At 41.9% G+C, this 20975-nt stretch overlaps 1 protein-coding gene across 1 annotated transcript in view; it reads left to right on the forward strand.

The window, feature by feature from the left end:
- The window catches only part of fkbp16 (FKBP prolyl isomerase 16), a 29196-nt gene that overhangs the window by 3307 nt on the left and 4914 nt on the right, over window positions 1–20975 (forward strand). Inside the window, exon 4 of the mRNA XM_078256934.1 lies at window positions 20618–20835. Within this exon, the coding sequence (XP_078113060.1) occupies window positions 20618–20835 (218 nt within the window). The remainder of the gene's footprint in view (window positions 1–20617; window positions 20836–20975) is intronic.

A 20975-nucleotide genomic window follows, 5' to 3' on the forward strand; every position in this document is an offset into this window, starting at 1 on the left:
TGTTTCAGCCTCCTCTGTGTGCTTTTTGTGAGGTCCTGTTTGTATTATGGAGCTCTGTGAAGGGGATGACAGGACATGGGGTGTGCGAGGTGAGAGCCAGGTGTCTCTGAGGTGTTGTCTAGTTTCTTGCCCTCTGTCGTGTGTGGGGAAGAAGGCAGAGAAAAAGAAGGAGGCAACGGGAGGTTAGTTAATGATTGTTTTGATGCAGCTGATGGGGTTGTGTGCTGTGGAGTGAAATTTAGCTGTACTATAAGGTAGACAATCAGAGCTTCATGCCAGCTCTTTAAACATGATTCAGTTGCTGAGGTTGCTGGTTGCTCTCAAGGTGCTTTTCTCTAGTCACTGAAGTTAAATGCATTTGTTAGATTTGTTGTGACAAGTGGGGAAATCAAGAACATATGTTATAAAACAGCATGTACCAAACTGAACTACAAGGTAAAAAAAAAAGAAAAAAAAAAAGGTCATCCAAACTTTTTGGGAAATACAATTGATATCAGGTCTCGCGATGTAACAAATTGCTTCATGGCACTGCACACATACGCCCATTCAGGAACCGGCTAACAAGGTAGCGATGGAGTTTTTCACACTATCGTCATGGCTGAGCCGGCTAAAAAGATAGGAAAGCATTGACAGGAACAGAGAAAAAAGAAACGGCGGACTGACCAAGTGTGGAGTCAGACACAAGTAAACATAGGAGCTGCCAAATATTTATTCCGAAGCTGTAGGGGGAGCTCTATAGAGAAACCTGCGAGCAAAAAGCGAAGAAATGGCCAAAACTGCATAGCGCCTCTTTAATCTACCGCCAGCAGCTAGCTATCTTAGCTCAGCATAAAGACTACTAATTAACATGTTGTATCTTGTTGCCGGTTTACAATACGTTATGTGGCAGATTATTTCTAGGCTATGAGCAGTTGCCAGAGACGCCAAGAGAGAGGAGACTCCACGTAAAACAGTGACTTGTAGTATTTACACTTACGTAAAATGTAGTACTGGCTGTAGCGTCATATGCCACACAGACATGAGAGTGGTAGCCTATTGATCGTTTTATCTAACTCTTAGAAAGAACGCAAATAAGCGTTTTTCACAAAAAGTCTAACTTTTCCTTCAAGCAAGACACAGAGCTCCTACCCTATCATTCATGGCATGTTGCCCGACCTGCCTATTGAGGTCTATTACAAAAGTAAAAAAAAAAAAATAATAAAATAAGAATCAAAAGCAGCGACCAACATCATGTTTCAGAATACATTTGACAGCCACAGTGTGTCTGTGCTGTAAAATGATAGAGAGACAATAAGGGGAAATCTCATTAGCCTTTTCTGTTTTCTGGCAGATGCATTGATTGAACTCTGTCAGTCTGTTGCAAACAGTGCTGCTAAGAGCACTTCACCGTTATTTATCAGAACAGTGTGCAAAGCTGGTCAGACAGTGTGATTCAGCACAGCACAGTGGAGTGGTCTGTAGCTCGATATGTGAGTGATGAGCTAGCTGCAGAGTCTGATGTGATCAGAGCCGCTACTCCTTAAAAAGGTATTTACGAGGATTATGAAATCCCCGGAAAAGTCTGGAGCATTTACTGATTGATTACAACAGACAAGCTGGTCGGGACTAGATCGACTGTAAGAAACACTGACGTGTTTCTGTGACATTAAAGCCTTTTGAAAGTGGAGTTGTGACGAAAGACATCATGCTCGCCTTTTTGAGGAATTGCAGCATACATCAAAGCTATTCCCCACTGAGACATACTACTTAGTCCAAGACACAGACTGCCTCCCCTCAGTCAGCAAGTCCTTATCAGAGAGAAGTGTAAGCTAACATCTGTTTATCTCTGGACAGGACCAACTTTAACACTCATTAACCCCCCTGGGGGATTGCCTCATCAGCCCTCCCAAAGTCAACAACATTAAGTGTCACTGGCAGCCGCTTTATTTTCTGAATAAAACTAAACTTTACAAACAAGAAACCTAGTTTAATGAGCCCCATTATAAACAGTACATGCAGTTTTTTCTAGCTGTATTCGAAACACAACACAACGCATTTAAAGACTTCTTCAGTGTGAAATGGTGCGCTGTGAGGTTACATTGGCCGGCTGTCAACAAACATAAACAGAAGCTTAAATCCCGGAGCTGACAGTGAAGGTGTTGGTGTACCCTTACTCTTGGTACGAATGAAAACTACTTCAGTGGCACATGTTGAAGTGGAGTTAATTAGACCACTGGGATGTGACATGGTTAAATGAATAATCCAAGTCCAGATGGACAATGTCAGCCAGTTAATCTTTCTACTGTTGCTTTAACGTGTCACCAGGGGTTTGTGTGATATCTATGATTAGTACTGAAGTTCAAGTTTATTTATATAGAGATTTATCAACAAAACAGCCTGTACAAAAGTACTTCATACACACAGAAGCACACATGTATCTTATACACTCGGGACACAAAGATAGTCATCAACAGCATTAAAACTTGGTTTTTGTTAATTTCTTTGGAAAGGAAAGCCAAGGCTACATTCAGCGTAAATCAGCCACAAATTACTTATTGGTAAATTGGTACAAACAAAGTGAAAAGGTAAAGCAGGGTACAACAGAATCTGTCACCATTGTACACAGTCCGGTCTCACGGCAGGTCGTGTAAATGTCACATTATTTTTAATCTATTGATATGTGTTTACGGGCACGTTTTTCTCGTTTTTTAAGTGGTGGCCAGCACGAAAATGTGAACTAATGTATTTCAGTGGGAAGCATATTTCATGGCCACAGCACGAAAATGGTAGGGAGTAGTATAAAGAGCCGAAAATCCGCGCAGGGAGGTTGGTCGGGGTGGTGGAAGGGGTGGATAGGTCAAACAACACAGGACTTTCACCCGGGCGAGCAGGGTTTGCGTCCCGCGTGTGGCGTTTTGTTTCCCGTAGTCTTCCTTATCACAATCGTCCTGTCATTGTCGCGCATCCCCCGCGGTCATCTTCCGGCGTGTGAGGCGCCCTTTCCCCATAGGGTTTTTCCTAAACCCAACCTCCGCCATCCCGTTATTGTGGCGCGTCCCGGTAAAAAAAACGTGCCCGTGAACACGTATCAACAGATTAAAAATAACGTGACATTTACACGAACTGCCGTGAGACTGGGTTGTTGTACACTAGGGTATACAAATATGTGAATCAGGCAAATTGCTTTACATTCCCCATTATGTGCCAAAAAGAAAAGACCCAACTTTTTAGACTTGACTGTCAGATAATTGGCATAGCCTACATTGTTTGTTTTGGCATTTTTGCCTTTTTTTATATTAGACAGTGAAGAGAGAGACAGGAAACATGGGTAGACATACAACATGCGTTGCCCAGTTGAAATTGAACAGGGGACATTGCATTTATGGGAGATATGCGGCTTAACCATTTGGTTCAAACAATACAGAACTTTAAACACAAGTATTTTGAATTTGATTCGATAATAAAAAAGTGCAAGGAGGTGAGGGTCAGATTAATATGATTTTTTTTACATTTGGACTGCTGTTGAGCAGCAGGATTCTGCACTGGAACTGGATACAGGAAACACCTGTCCAGGATATGTAAAGAATATGTTTTGCAGTAGTTAGGCTTTGGTGATGTTAGTGCTTGAACAAATTAATTCCAGGTCAGATGTTCGAAGGAAGTGCCTCAATTTGGTTGTAATTCTATGTTGGAAAACACAATTTAACAGCTGAATGTATTTATCTGACTGATTTAGAGCACTCTGAAATATCACAGTATTGTAGCATGTAATCCAGGTAATCAGATACAACATCATTGTAAAAGTGATGTGCAAATATTCAGAAAAGTCAAAGAAAGTTGTCATTCAGACATCATCACACATGTTATCAGTGTGGTCAGCTCAGCTTAGTTTCTGGATTTTAGTGGGACCCTGTAGTAGCATTGACAGAACTGTATAGGACCCAGAATTGAACCTTGGTGTATCCCACATAATAACACGGATAATAAATGACTTTGTCAGCGTCTGTGAACCAACAGTTTACGCACAGATAGAGTGAACCACAACATGCAATAGTATAGTAGATAATCACATACTAAACAAATACCCTTTAATGGAACAGTAGAGACACTGTGGAGACACACCATATGGCTATCATTGTCAGTATAACTGCCATACATATTATTCTGTTATTATGTAACATGTTTTTTGTTAAATTTATTTAATCATTCATGAATACTGAGTGTTGATGTTAATTAGGAACTAAAGTACATTTTGCGTTGTACACGGACACTTTTTAAGGAGAAAGGAGAAACACACATGGAGTGAGAAGTTATTCTCCGTGTGTGATGACAAGAGTTACTCATGTTTTGAGCAGAGAAGTAAAGATGTTTTTCATTTTTGTTTGTTGAACCGGGTATTTGCAAGTGAACTCATTCCCTCTTGGTTATATGCAGCCAGCGAGGTATGTGTATTGTTTGTATTTCTCGAGTGTATTTGTATTTACCTCTTTATAGTGTATATGAACGTGTTTATCTTTTATATTGTCATACTGTAGTTTGACGGTGGATTTCATTGACGGTGAATTGCCAGTGACGGTGGATGTGATGGCGGAGAAAAGGATAAGTGCAATAAATCCATCAGTAACCAGAACCATGATGTCGTTTATTTCCCAGAGGGAGTGATAGTCAGTTTCTGAGGGGAGAAAAACAAACAAGTCCTACTGTGGGAGGAGAGAGATGAATCTCCCTCTCTTTGACCCCGGGTGAGGTGGGCCTGATGGCTGTTGGAGCCTTGATTACACCAGGCTTACTGGTCTGGCACTACAGTGGCAGGTTGGAACAAGTGAGGCTTTAATTCATGGGAAAGTACTTTAACGCTTGGCTCGATGATTGATGGTTATTGCGTAATATTCATCATCTGTTCGTAGGCTGTGCAGTTTAATGGGATCTTGTGGTTTTTTTGTTTTGTCAGACTGCCAAGCTGTCATAGTGTAGCAAGTAAATTATGGACAGTGTCTGATGTTTAGAATGGTGTAGGTGTAACTACATCAAGGTGTGTGATGGGTTTTGTGATGTGTTTGAATGAAGACTACAGTCTCCTGTGACAGCACCCACCTGTCACTCAAAGCGGCACGCCCTTAAGTGAGTTATAAACCAACTCCCCCCGGAAACATGTTTATTTCATTTTTATTATTATTTTAAATTAATTACATACCCCTTTGCAACTCAGTAATAGGCTACAGTAGAGACCTAATTTATTGATATGATATTTCAATATCGATCCAACTTACTACAATTTGCTACGTTGACAAGTGGCTCATGCTAATGCTTGGTGACTAAACAGTACCGTAACGTTATGAGGTTATATCAATGTTCAGTACTGGGGAACAGACCATATCATACCCCAGGTGCTAGCACGAAATCGAGCCGCAACAGAGGCCATCCAGACATCTCAGGTCCGCTCCAGAGATACCGCACTCCACCCCCATCCCCACCGAGGTAGTAAGTAAGTCTCCCAGCGGTGGGAAGTAATGTTACAACAAACCCTTTCTCCCGGTGCTAAAAACATACGAGAGGGGACACAGACCTGAAATATATTGTGATGTTGGGGTTTTAGCTCCTCGCTAATGTTAGCTTTCTTGCTTGCTAACTGTTCAGCTACCACTACAAATAGAATCAAGAAAAAACTAATTTTGTGGGGAAAACTGCAGCATCTTCATTGGAATGACATGACATGAATAAACGTTGAATACAACTTTAATAGATTAACTCGTAACTGTGAACAGATACATTTTAATCGGCAATGGTGATTAACAATGAAGAAAACTTCCATGATCCCACACAACTTCACAATGTCATCAAAAGTCGTGTTTACATCAGGTCCCCACAAACCACAAAGGTTTTAGGCATGAGGAGTGGGGATTGGTTAGGATTAGGGTAAGAATACCAGCGTAAGCCAATCTAAGGGCAGAATAAGGCGAGCCACGAGGCACGTTCTTTGATGTCGACACGTCTAGCTAGCAGATCCGATCTAGCATCTACTCCCACAATTAGCGCCCCTTTCTGCTGATTTTATCCAGTGGCCACTGCCAGTATTGCAACGATGCAGACCCAGAAAGGATTTTCCCCATAGGCCACCATTGTAAAAGAGATGTCTGTAAAACTGCTGCCAGGACACCTCCAACTGCAAACAAGGTCGGTTATGACTCTTTCTATTCTGAATTTTTAATCCATGGACTTTTTTTTTTCTCAAGCCGAGAAAAGCGATTTTAAAAACCTGTGACGTCACCAAAATGTAGCTGAGTGGGAACTCACGGCCAGTGGGTCAAACACTACTGCGCATATTCAGTGGACAAGAAAGTAAACCCGAAATAACTTTTTTTTGGCGGATGCGCCACTGAGCAACTCTTATAGGAATAAACTGGGCTCCACCATTAACGTTGCATCCAGGTCTACACATACATAAACATACATCCATGCTTTACATCCATTGTTTCGATTGAGATTTCCGAATGCGAATGAACGGACTCCATGAGGCTCCTTTTTCAACTATGAGGTCAATATTGTTTTTCAATAATAACAAAACAAGAAATAATTTATATGGAAATAAGCTTTAGGAGCTTTCCATCTTTACTCTCCTCCCTGTTATGTTAAATAACAAAATTGATTTTTTTTTGACTGATAAAATGGCTGCGGCCGGAAACAACAAGAGCTACGGTGAGTTGTTTAAAACCTTTCTTTTTAGTAAACTCTGGGTACACAAACGATGTTCTCAATGCTTTCGTTAAGGTGTAGAGACCCTGGTGATACTTCAAGCAAAGTTTCATGTTGTGTCGAGCCTTCTTAGTGTTTTAAAAATAGCTATTTCGAGGCTAGCATAAAAGTGCCCCTAGGACTCCCATTCAAAAGGCCATTTGACCGAAAAACGAGAATACAGTAAATCTTAAAAGTGGCGCTTCCGTCCTAAATATGCTTTTAAACGAAAGTTTGACTCGGGTACATTCACAAAAAGACCCTAGGTTGCATTTTGGCAAGAGTTATGCTTTAAGCCTGTTTTATGGTTCTGCGGAGGCTCCACCCAGAGCTTTCGCCGTAGCATACGTAAGTGGCCTGATGTTTATACTTGTGCGCTGGTGGGTGCGTCGAGCTGGCACGTGTGTGTGTGTGTGTGTGTATGGGGAGTGGGTGATAGAGCGAGGGAGAAGTGAGAGAGTGACGGCAATTAGCTTTGGAGTCAGTACCGACTCTAGAGTCATAGTGAGAGAAACAAAGTGTCTCCCCTGTGCTTTCTGACCACGGTGGGAAATCTTTAGCAGGAAAAGTTAACCATCTCCTTGATTTCATGTTGTTTATGGAGAAGGTGAACCAGGAAATGAGTTGGGGAGGAAATGCAACGCTACCCAGCCACGGCCGAGCGACGTGCGTCGCTGCGCCTTGTAGATGCACGTCAGGCTACACCGTAGGGTCCGGCGTAGACCCAGGTGGGTCTGCGGGGGTACGCCTTTGAATCGACGCAGAAGCATAAAACAGCCTTTACGTGATCGTGCACGTGCCCCCACCGCTCCGCCACGCATTTGCTAGTAGCCAAGGAGGACACGGAGGATTAAAAAAAAAACATGACGGACTCTTTTAGAAGAGGTAATTATCTTCACTCGAGCTTCTGCGCGGGAAAGTCACCGGATGACACAATCTTCTGAACATAGCCATACTGAGAAATACAGAGAGAGTTTTGTGGAGCTGATAGTCTTAATTAGCTTTGTAGCAACTCATTTGGCAATGGCTTGAATGTAACGGCTTTTATTGATATCAAAAAGTTACACACTAAGGTTTTAACATGGGGGTCTATGGAAATTGACTCACTTTTGGAGCCACGCTCAAGTGGTCATTCGAGGAACTGCAGTTTTTGGCACTTTCACATTGGCTTAATTTTTCAGCACTGGATGCATGCTTGTGCTAAACACAAAGTATGGCTGAAGCTGATGTGAATGTCATTAGTTTTGCAGGTATGTTGATGTTATACCCAAAGTTATTGTGTTACTGTCAACCGCATTGTGGTGCTAGAGGAAAAGTCAGAGGATCACGAAAGCCAGTAGGATTCATCCTCTGGGAACCAGAATGTCTTCACAAATGTCAATGGCACGCTTCTCATATGGTTGTTGAAATAAATTAGACTGGACCAAAGAGATGAACCGACAGTGCCATGCCGCTAGCATGGCTAAAAAACTCGATTGACATTTTGTTTCAGGAAGCGGACAAGGTAAAAAAAATAAAAAAAAGTCAACAATTGTATTGGCTATTTAAAATCAGAATGCTGGCACACTACCTTGTTTTTTATGTAACGATTATGTCAGACAGTGTTTTCATCCACTGAAATGTTGTCAGTTCAAAATTATGTGGATCATGTCACAATTAATTAGACCTGCGGAACATCCAGCCTTTATCAAAACTAACTGTTGAATAAAACATTTGATTAGAGTCGGTGTGTATGCGTTATGTTTGACACACAATATCAAATATTTATCCAGAACTAATAGGAAACATGCATTGACCAGTGAAACGTATTCTTGGTATGCTCAAGGGGAATCTTTGTTGACACTTGAGGATGTGGCAAGCCTCTCCCTGTGGCCTCTGAGGCACGCCCATATCCAGAGGGGTTAGCTGAAAAAGGTTACAGTAACATTTCTCAGAGCAGAAAGGCACGTAGACCGAGAGTTTCACACAGCAAAGTGGCGCAATGAGAAAGTGTCAAGCCAGAAATGTAATCAATGGAATCAAGTCTGATGATGAGTGAGGATGCTTGTAGGTGTAGCCGCCTTTGACAGATGTGAGAAATTATTTTGTTTTGACAGAAGGTTGAGCGTTAGGTCCATTTGTGATTAGTGTGTGTGTTCTTCCTCTTCTTACAAACCATTCTCTCTTCCTATCATCTAATGAAGCTAATACACTGGCAGTTCTGCTTTTCATTACATGGAGCACTCGCCAGTAGACAGGTACGGTGACTCACTCGCCACAGAGTTGTATGACTGTCTGTCACATTTATGCACACTCCCCTGCTTCCAGATGCATGTTGTCCACACATAAAAATCTGTGAGGTGGCGTTCCTCTCTGTGCTGGAGGTACTGTGACTCACTCTGCCAAACCACCTGGGTCAAATGAATAATGTGACCTTTGAGAACTGTGGAAAACACAATGATGAACCTAAACCGGTCTTCTCCACATTGGTGCAAAATGACTATTTAGAGTAACTGACACCAGTGTGAAGAAGTTTCTTTGTTTTACTGTTTGTCATCAATTTAATTCAAAACACTATGTGTGTGTCCCCCAGGGACAATTTGAAGTGATTCATGTGACCAAGTAACAAGTTAGTTCAGACTGGAGTTCAGGGCTCTGCGTGTCTCTTTCCCGGCACAGACATAGCAGGCTGACAAGAAACCACACCCAGACCTCACGCTCCAGGAGCAGGCCAGCAAGCACCGACAGCTGTAGCACGCTCCAGATAAGATCAGGCTTAGCTCTCAGTCTGCATGCACTCTCCTGTTTGCCACTGCCACCTTAGTTTGAAGCTTCATTGAAAGCTAAAAGAAATCATATGAATTAAATCTGATTAGAATAGACACTTTTTTTACCTGTGAAAACTAGATTGTGGATTGTTTTGGTGCCGCAGCAGTATTTTGCCCTCAGACCAGTGTTCGAACTGTGCATGTGCCTTATCTAATCTCCCTGGATGTTTACCTTTTCCCCTACTGCTAGCAGGCTTATCTCACTCATCAACACAGCCTCAGTTGTGATATCTACTTCTGCTTTCCGTGGTCAGGGGGTATTTAGTGGGATAGTAAATCTTCCCAACTGTAATGTTCTTTTATTGAATTTTTTTTGAAGTTATCTTGCTAGAATCCATATCAGAAAGTTTGAGATATATACCTGCTGTCCTACTCTCACCTCTGATATGTAACTCTCAGGACTTGGTGTCCAAACATGCCGTCTGTACTGGAACACTGACAACACTGGCACATCGCCTCTCGTCCACTGTGCCACCCGGTGCGCTTTGTTGTATAACCACAATGTTGCGACAGAGTCTGTTTTCTAAAGCGTGGCATGCAAAGAGGGATACACGTGAGATGGCACTTCAGCCCCACCAGCACAATACACACAACCAGAGAGGGATGGGAGCGAGAGATAAGTGACATGACAGGAACTAGATTGCTGCACAGAACTGGTTTTAAAAGTAGCCTAATGTGCTCTTGTAAGCAAGCCAGTATGCACTGTCCTGTGTTATATTAGCTGGTTGTGTATGATTTGATATGTCTAAATTAAAATATAAAAGCGCTCCATGAAAATAAACATTTTGATTACTTGAAAACCTTCACCGTGTTAAGGGTCCGAAACCCCCTGATACCATTTTTGACAATCATAGTTCTCAGAGAATGTCTCCTACAGACTTTAGTGATCACATGAATTTTCCTCTAGCGCCACTATGAGGTTGACATTGTTGGCCTTTAGTTAAATGTCTAAACATATTGCTGGATGGATTGCCCTAAAATTTGGTGTCCAACGTACTTTGTTCTAGCGCCATCATCAGGTCCAATATTGTGGGTTATGGCCAAATACCTGCAGAACTAATGACCTTTGGCATCATCTGTACTTTGTGTTAAGTCCTAATTAGCAAATATTAGGATGCTAACACGTTAACTAAGATGGTGATCCTGGTAAACATTGTAACAGTTTAACAACAGCATGTTAGCACTAGGGTTGGGCATCGTTTTGATTTGAACAATTCTGATTCCAATTCCGATTCTTCCTTTCGATTCCGGTTCTTATCGATTCTCGATTCCGATTCTTTGAGGGGTGGAGTTGAAACGGGTCACATGCCTATTTTCACAAGTAAGAGGAAAGTTTTATTTTGATTCAATGGTGGTTTGCAGTTTTACAGCTTTTTCAATGTAAAATAAAGCCCCACTAGAGTGCTGCTTACTGTGCTCCAAGGCTGCAACACAACAAGCGCCTGGTCGCTTCGGAAACCAAAACATGCGCATGTTAAATTGGGAAGCGATGATCGGATTTGAAACCAAATCCTCTAAACGATTCCAATAAAGAAACCGTAATTTTTGAAACGATTCCAAGTAGGAATCGGTTCTCGATGCCCAATCCTAGTTAGCACTGCGTTGTGATTGTGTCATGTCAGCATTCTGACTTTAGCATGTAGCCTAAAGTACTATTCTGTCTAAGTACAGCCGCTAGCATGTCTGTAGACGTTAGTCTTGTTTATTGTTTATAACAACTACTTCTATCACTTTTCATGTACAATGAGTGCAAAGATTCTCCAAAAGGGTGCCATTATGATAATTTGAGCAATTTTTGCGTCTCACCCCTCTCTACGATAACGGCAGCTATAAACACTTTTGCCTACCAACCACACATTGTACAAACTAGTTTGTTTCAAGCTTAGACCGGCCTTGACTCTCCTGTATCATGTACCCATGGCTTTGTGATCATAGCTGCTTTCAATCTCCCTTGTCATTGCTCGAAAACAGAAGCTGTTTCTGGGATTCTTTGACTTCGAGGACCACCCAGTTCCACTCGTCATTTGTGGCTTTGAGAAGTCACTTCTTATTAAGATTTTACAATTTAAGATACACATTTCAAACTGTAATGTGAGCACAGACAGACTGTCTGGGGTAACTCATGAACCCACTTTATATATTTTGCTCATTTGTAATTGAAGCAGATGGGATAGTGGAGGGGCAAGACAGAGAGACAGCACACACACACACACACACACACACACACACACACACACACACACACACACACACACACACATAGAGTCTGTATCGACAGGCTAACATGCTAAATTTATCATGTGGCAGAAGTAGCAACAACATTGTATCTAAGGAAATAAGCATATGTGTCTATACAGCAGTGCAGTGCTGCTGCTGGGGAAGCATATGAGGTGGCGAGTGCTGCCCGCTGCGAGCCCGGAAGAAGGAGATTTGTAGCAGAGTGACAATTGGCGTGTGTGTGTGTGTGTGTGTGTGTGTGTGTGTGTGTGTGTGTGTGTGTGTGTGTGTGTGTGTGTGTGTATTATGGGATGAAGAGGTACTGTCAGTGTGGACGTGGATTGTGAGTCATCTCGCTGAGGCGTCAGTGCTCCGTCATCAGTCGTCTGCAGCAGTTTATCACACACATGCGCGCACACACAATAGACTTTTAAAATATTCCTTTCAAAGTTAATGACTGGCAGACTCCCACTGATGTCCTCACTGCAAAATCAAAATCAGATGTGCAGTGATTAAGCTGAAGGGATTAACTAGGTAGATCTCATTATAAATGAAACACTCTCAGTTGTTTGATAGCACTGATAGGATTAGTTGCACTTCGGTCATGTTTCATATTCCCATTCCAGATGGTGAAGGCAAATACAAGTGAGCTCATGTATAGCAAAACACTGCATTATCTGTGCAAGAAAACAAATCAGGTCAATATAATAAGCCTGAAATTCCTTGTAAATGGGCTGCTTGTGTTTGCTTTCTAGGTTCTCTGTGATGGGAGTGACCTATGCCATTGCCACTGGCTCGGGTCAAGTAAAGTCAAGCCCTTCCTCCTAAAAAATGTGTCTCTTTGACATGATTGGTGCTTCAGGTCTCATAGCTCTGCACAGCCATTAGAGAGAGACTAAAGGATCGTGCTAATGGCCCCGCTACATTTGCTTTACTCAGCCAGCAGACGCCGGCTGCTCCTCTGTGACAACCAGATTAATAAGTGAGGAGTTCAGTGTGCTGCTATTGATTCACAGGCTGCACAAAGAGGTAGAGCCGGCTGCTGCTGAAAGGAAGCTGGATCTTTATTGGTTAGATAACAGACACACTCTCACCGAGGGAGTCATATTTCTTGTGGACAGCAATATGACAGGAGAGCGACAGTGAATGATAATGATGTTTTTGTTTGATCTACACACACGCTGCACAACTTGCTGAAAAGTCAGCATGTACACATAATGTATATGCTTCTAAATTACTCCTCAAATATGTCCAACATTAAAGACATGAAGGCCAGGTGTAACTGTACAGGTGCACATGCTGCTTTAAAGTTACATCTTTATTAAATCATGAGTCAGTGAGCATGATAACTGCTGTCCATTTTTTGTGCACTCAATTTGCAAAACAACATTCAAGACATGGTGACATTTTCTCGGTGGGAGTTATCTGGTTTCGGCACATGCATGTGTGACAGCTCGGACATAGAAGGGAAATTAGTTTCTGATCAATATCTCTTTATGACATTTATTCCGCTACCTGAATGCCATACATAAAGCAATGAGCAGCTTGTAATCACAAACGTTAATGTTCACAACTCTGTAACCACAGAGGGGGGCAAACAGCAACCCTATTCTTGAATAATGATGAATGCCACACCCACATGGTATGCCCAAATCACACTTTTGTGAGAAGAAAAAAATCTGATCTGAGTGCAAATTAAATTGCGTGTCTAATAGGCATACATTTATCTGAAGTTTAACTGTAATGGAAGAGGAGGACTTTCATCTTTCAAAGAGCAGGATTTTTGGCTCCTTGCTCAGAATTTGTCATAACTTAGAAAGCTTTGAAGTTCACAAGTGAAATCCAAAACTGCCAGAGATTTGGTTTATGTAATCAGTAGACATAACGTGTGTAAAGAAAGAACCGAGCTGTCACTGCCGTTAACTACAGCTTCACCTTTACCTCGCGGAGAATCCACTGAAACTCAACCCCACTCCCCGGGGCTGCATGAGAAATTGCCACTTGACCGCACCGTGCTCACCTCAGAGACGTCTGCTTGTTGTTATTGATTGATTATGGACTTAGGGTCAATCCTGGGATAAGATATCTTCCACAGATAACAGCCAGGCTGATATTCTAGATAATGACCTCTGGTGATGTATTTCTGTGTAAGACAGATTGCTCTCATCCACTCTAATGCAGACAAAAAGCTTTAAAGTAGTTTTTTTTGGAGGAAATATTCATCTATTCATCTAGATGCTGCCACACATCAGAGCCCAAACCTGTGAGAGATTTCAGATCATTGCATAAGGTAGAATCGGTAACTTGTCCTGCTCACCTGTGAGCCAGAGTAAAGCTGTTATTCTGTTTAACAGCTTTGAACTTCCCTTATTCACTCAATCACTCACTCACCCCGCTTTTGGTCTGAATGCCGGTTAATAGGACACTATGTATGCATGTATTCTGTATGTACTATGTATGTCACACGTAAGCCATAACAACTTGATAAGTCTCTGGTATATCAGTTTGTGTACTTCTCTCGCATTGCTTACTGCACCATAGCATGTGGTTGTTAAAACAGAGTGATTTGTCAGTAGTGCGCATGCTAACACAGTGTCAATTGTAAAGAGGTTTAATATATCAAGACAACTTTTAATGGTGTTTGTGCCTTCAACACATCAAGCCTGTTTTGATCAAATAATTTGTCTTTATCAAATCAAGTTAAGTCAAACTATTTACTTCTTTAGTAAAGTCTTTTAGTTCCACCAATCATTGGGTAGTGTTAATACAGGAGAAATCAAAGAAAATGTAAGCAAATTAATTCACAAACCAACTTTTATTTGAAAAGATAATCTTGGCGTTAGATGTACCCTTTGGTGTTTTTAACCACTAGTGATACACACTCTTGATAACGCTATTTCACTTAACAGTTAGGGGGCAGTAACACGGCAAGAAACTTAGCAATGCAGCAGCAAACAGCGGGAAAGAAGAAGATTGTTACCTAGCACATACCTGTAAACAATGTAGGTTTTAAAACAGTCTAAAAATCAGAGTTACTGTACCAATCTTGTATTGGAAAGGAAATGTACTCATCGATTTATTAGCCCGCAAGGATACACAATGTATTTTTATTAGAAACCGTGAATGTTAACATAACTGTTTGAATGTACCTTTAATGATGTTTTTACATTTCTTTGTGTACGCACACCTTCATGTTTCAAGGGGTCCCATTACACCCTTCCTACTGCAGATAACTGCTGTACTTTTCCTACTTAAAGCTGGTTAAGTCGTGTAACCAGAGTCTCGCTGAAATGGCCCGGCTGCTGCACATCCCTGCTAATAAACAGCTACCCTGCAGGTAGTCCAGGGCTGAGATTGGATTCATTTTAACAGGCTAAGGAAATCTGCTGGAGATTATATGGGGACTTTTGAGGAGCTCAGCAGCCAGGATGTAGGCAGTAGCTGCCCTTGATCCCTGGGAGCACAGTTTCATTGGTTCATTGCTGGAGGAGGAAATAAAAACAAAAAGGAGAGGAAAGCACATGCAGAGGCAGCAGCTGAAAGGCCTTACAATGTTAGTTTCTAGATCTCCGGCTGTACTAACAGGCTGTTTTGCTGCAAATTAACTAGAATGGCAGCAAGTGAGGAAAAACAGCTATGAGATCTCACCAATGCCAGGATTAAAGCTAAGCTCCTTTGCATGAGTGTATTGGTGCTGTGTGTCCATCCAAGAGTCAAAGCAGACACAACACTAAACGTCAGCAGCAGACCTGTTTTTTTTTTTTTTCAGCCGTAAAAAATAAACAACCTCATAAATCCTTTTGGATTTAGTATTATCATACAAGCTGCACACCACATTTATCACAGTATATTGGTGCACTCTGAGGTTGTAGCCATGGAAACCAGTTTGAGGTACATTGCTGGCCTTTCCATCATTTCATTTCAGGAGAGCATGACGTCAAAGTGACCACTGTTTTCCCTCTGTGGGAGTTTTTCCTTTCATTTAAAGCGGCGAGGGGCATGCTTGACAGATAACAGGGTGAGTCAGCGGCACTATCATACACCTTAATGAGGAAGTTTGCTAAGCCACAACACATGTATCAAATTCATCTAGAATGAGTGCATATCTTCCCATGACACAGGAGGGAAAAGCTTGTTGTCCTTATCACCTCAGTCATACGGACATAAGAAGAGCGGAAACATTTCTCTTTTAATGGGATCTGTTTAGAGTCACAATACGAGAAATTCAGCCACGTCACACAATAAAAACACTGCTGGTTGAGAAGCAGTGAGTGTCCTTATAAATGTAGATTAGACATGTGTGTAATTTATGTTGTGTGGTTTGGTATTGAAAGTTGTGGTTGAAGGTTACAGGGAAATTTATAAGAAGACACCTCTTTTTGTAAAGATTAAAGTGTAAGTAGTAAGTGTTAATAAGCAAGCTTTAGAGGTGCTGGTTGGCAGAATTTTTTCAACCTTTGGACAGTCAGGCTACGGTAACTGTCTTTATGCTAAGCTAAGAGAAATACTTCCTGGCTGTAGCTATGTATGTTGTTAGCCATGGTTTTCTTGGTGACCTGCAGTAAACATTACCATGAATGTGGGCAGAGAAAGTCTGTATACATGAGTCTGTCTGTCTCTCAGTGCTGTCTGTGCTGCTGCCTCAGCAAATGTCTCATATCTTTAAGTCAGCCCTGATCTCTTCCGTCCTCAGGCTCTGTCCTCCTGCTGAAGGCTCTGAGCCTAAAACAACCTCTCTCTCTGTCTCTTCTCACTGACATTTTCTCTGGTTTAGGTCACGAGGTAGCTATCACAGTCATTTCTCTGCAAGATGGTTTGAAACTTATCAAAAGAAAACCCAGTGTGTTTTATTTTCAATTAAACCTACAACAACAGCTCTCAACATACTGTACCACTGTGATATACATAACATTTAAAAAAGTGTACCTACGTCTCATTAGAAAGTGGTGAAGCTTTAACAGGAATCGGAGTCTGGTATATTGGCATTTTTAAGCTCACAGAGGAAGGTGAATATAATATTTCAAACCTTTTTTTTTTATTAAAAAATTAAAATTGGTAACAAATACCAATGTACCATCAATAAATTAATGTCTGTCAAGATCATGTTTGTGTGTGTCTTTAGGAGCAGGCAGGGAGGCCGGCTCTGCAGCCCGGTGTTAGGACAGGGACCTGGGCTAAAGTTGCAGGTTCAGGTTTCGCTGGGATCTTGTGGAGGGATCTCACCCCGCTGACCAGCCACTGCTTCCTGTTTGCACTAATAAGGCCCTTGGGGCTCATTGGCTGAGCTAAGCGCAGCAGCACATTGGTGTGGTGCTAATCACCAGTGACCCACATGACACCGTAATACTTATAGATCTGTCAGCGCACTGCATTCTCAGATTACACTCGACAGCTCGCCGTCATGCCCATTTTGTTTAATGCTCATGATGGACGCTCAGCTCTCCCCCTTACTCAATGTGTTCTGTATCCTTTAGTGTTTTTGTGCTTACTGCTTGTTCCGTAGCTGCTGAGCGTAATGACCTAATGCTGCAAAGGTCACCTGTTGAATCCTGCATGTGAAGAGTTGCTTTTTGGCAGGCAGTAAGCAGACAGTGTGTGAGACTTGTGTTTCCTTTGTAGGATAACACATCATTTGGGATTCATGACGTTTTGATGTGGCACATTTAGTTTGCAGCTGCGCCTGCATCGATTAATAACAAATGAGTCATCACTTCTCATCTAATGTGTCCTGACCTGTGTGAGTTATGAGCAGCAAGCTGGATGGGTGGGTTACCTCTGTATAAATAAAAATCAATATCTAATGACGATAATGACTAAGGGGGTTTGATGCTGAGTAATTTACAAACCTAACGCTGTCATGATTTCAGATACGGATTAGGAAATTTGGAAATACTAGAGAGCCAGGTTTCTCATTCGACTTCATCTGCTCTGATAAAGAGCACAAGCTCAGTATAAACTTGTTTTCAAAGCACAGACTCTTAGCGTGCATTATTCAGTAATTTGAAACCAAAAGTGGCTTCAGAGGTGAATTGACAGAAGTCCATTTAATCTGAAGCCAGGCACTAGCAGTAGGCAGGACGCTGTGTGTGTTATTGTTATACTCCCCACACTGTTACATAATACGCAGCCTTCAGAATATTATGCAACATTTGCAGATAAGAGTAGAGAAAAGTATGCAAGGACAACAACTAGCTACAGTATGTCCATGACAGACTGTGCAGTGGGTAATTTGGTGATAGTGTCACATTCTTGGTACGCCATCAAAACACATAACATTAGCAAGGAAGAAGGATCCATCTCTAATAGTCAGATGTACAGTATGAGGCCCGTTTTAGAAAGACTAACATTACCTGGTGCAACCCAAGCCACGTGCTGTACGTTCTTCATAAATGAATCAACTGTCCACTTCCTTGCTGCCCTTGAACGCCTGTTACACAACTCGTTTCTGATACTCAGTAAACATGCAGCACCAAACAAGTAGGCAGGACTAAACACTGGTGCCAAATATAGTTCAGACCCGTCTTCTAAAAAAAAACTGCATCTTTAGCTTAGCTTGGTTTTTATTTTGTACAATTTTTAAAATGAAAACTAAAGCACATCATTTACAGTTAAGGGAGAGGCATAAAACCCCAATGGGCTTATTTGAAGCCTCCACCTAAATAATGTTAACATTTCACAATGTTATAAAGAACACAAGATTAACATACAGAAAATATGACTAAATAATAGTGATGGAAAAAGTAATGATAACAAAATATATGACAATATCAAAAATATAAACAGAAAATGAAATAAAAACTGAAAACATCTACCTTTCCACAGCCCTAAACCACAACGTCTCTGAACACTACTTCTTCCAGTGCTGAGCCCAGGGTTCCGGCTCAGGTTTCGGAGGCCTCGGATCAGCTGCTGATTTCACACTCCTGTGACAGTGAACCAGGTCTCTAGAGAGGAGAGGTGAAAGGGTAATCTGATCCCACCTGCTGAAACAGCCTCCCAGTAACTGGGGATACAACTAATTCTGTTAGACAGACTGAAATTGCCTCATGGACACAACAAGTTTGAATAACTCATGACTTGACACAACTCCCAGTATCACTTTGCAGCAAACAGTCATGGGGGAGGGTCTGCGGGAAGCTGAACCTAATTGTGTTGAACTTATGCTGAGTTCATTAACCACCTGGTGACCTGGTGCAAGCAAAACAATCTAGAGCTCAACGCTCTAAAGACAGTGGAGATGGTTGTGGACTTCAGGAAGAACCCAGCCCCAGCTGCTCCCATCACCCTCTGTGGCTCCACAATTGACACTGTGGAGTCCTTCCGCTTCCTGGGAACTACCATCTCCCAGGACCTCAAGGACATCAGCTCCCTCGTGAAGAAAGCACAACAGAGGATGTACTTCCTGCGGCAGCTGAAGAAATTCAACCTGCCAAAGACAATAATGGTGCACTTCTACACAGCCATCATTGAGTCCATCCTCACATCCTCCATCACCATCTGGTACGCTGCTAGCACTGCCAAGAACAAGGGCAGACTGCAGCATGTCATTCGGTCAGCAGAGAAGGTGATTGGCTGCAATCTGCCGCCGCTCCAGGACCTATACGCCACCAGGACTCTGAAGCGTGCTGGAAAGATTGTGGCCGACCCCTCCCACCCCGGACACAAACTCTTTGAGACACTCCCCTCTGGCAGGAGGCTGAGGTCCATCAGGACCAAAACCTCACGTCACATGAACAGCTTTTTCCCCTCCGCCACTAGCCTTATTAACAAGGCCCGGAAACCACCCTGACGCTCCACCTTCATGCCACTGTTCTCTCTCTGCTGTAATGCTCTTTGCTCTCTATTTTTTATTTATATCTTTATTTATTCTTTATTTTTAACTTAATACATATTGTGTAAATATACTTATACTTATATTGTTTGTACCTATACTTATATTGTTTAATATTCAATCTAAAGAATGTGTGACGTGCACCAACAACACCAAAACAAATTCCTTGTATGTGTTAAATCACGTACTTGGCAATAAAACCCTTTCTGATTCTGACAGGATCCTCTTTAAAGTTTAATTATTTTGCTTTTTTGTATTAGGATTGTTAGGGTTACAGTAAAATAACTAGTAACTAGTCACTCTTGTATGTTTAAACATGAAACATGAAACATGCAGTAGTTCTGTAGTTTCTTTGTTACAATCAATAATGTAAGCCATTTCAATGCACAGAAATGTACTCAAGCTGCCATTGCATTCATTCCCTCTCTCTCTCTCTCTCTCTCTCACACACACACACACACACACACACACACACACACACACACACCCCTACCTTTGGAACCAGAGCCTCCACAGAGTAACTGATAATGGACCATTGTGTGCCATGTGGTCACATGAACCAGATGATTGAAAACCAAATTAACTTTCCTTCTGAGTGACTCTTGAGTAAACTGAAGCTGCCGGCGGCTCACAGGTTCATACCAGTTTCAAATTCTTGTCTGCTTTAAATGAGTCACTCAGACGTCTTTTTAAAAGGTGTTGATTTTAAGGTGTGTGAGCTGTTGGATACAGTGAAATTATTGATACAGAAAGCATCTGAAAAAACACACATACATCATCAAAAACGATGTATCTTCAGTTCCAGTTACAGTTTGCATGCGTTTGTCGAGATTCTTTAGAAACACTCGGGAAGAGGGCGGGCCACAAAACTGAGTCATCACTTTAAGGAATTTCTCCTCTAGGCTTTCTTAGTTTTGATAACACTACAGCGATGCATTGGGCATCATAAAACACTGTACTGTGTTTTGAACATGAGCATCAAATTGTGTGGCTCTTTTACTCTTTGCCCTGTGATGAAATTGATCATCTCTTTGTTTTTGTCTTTGTACAGAGAGCCTGATATTCCACCCTGGGCTCCTTTACTCTACCAGCTCCAGCTGCTGGACATCAGAAAGAAACCGGACCCGTTAACGCTGCCCATCGCAGACCGCATCCGCATTGGCAACCAGAAACGAGAGCGAGGAAACTTTCATTTCCAGAGGGAGGAATACAGCATGGCTGCCAGAGCCTATTGTATGGCTCTGGATGTGCTAACCACACACAGCCTAGGTAGTAACCCAGCATCAAAACCTGAGTTTATTCATAGAAAATATTTCCATGATGTTGCAGTACCAGAAATGTGTTGTTGTAGTTGATGTGAGCATTATCTTCACAGAAAAAAGTGAAAATGGAAATAGAAAACATAAAAA

Source organism: Sander vitreus, chromosome 8, assembly GCF_031162955.1.
Source record: "Sander vitreus isolate 19-12246 chromosome 8, sanVit1, whole genome shotgun sequence".
Lineage (NCBI taxonomy): Eukaryota > Metazoa > Chordata > Actinopteri > Perciformes > Percidae > Sander > Sander vitreus.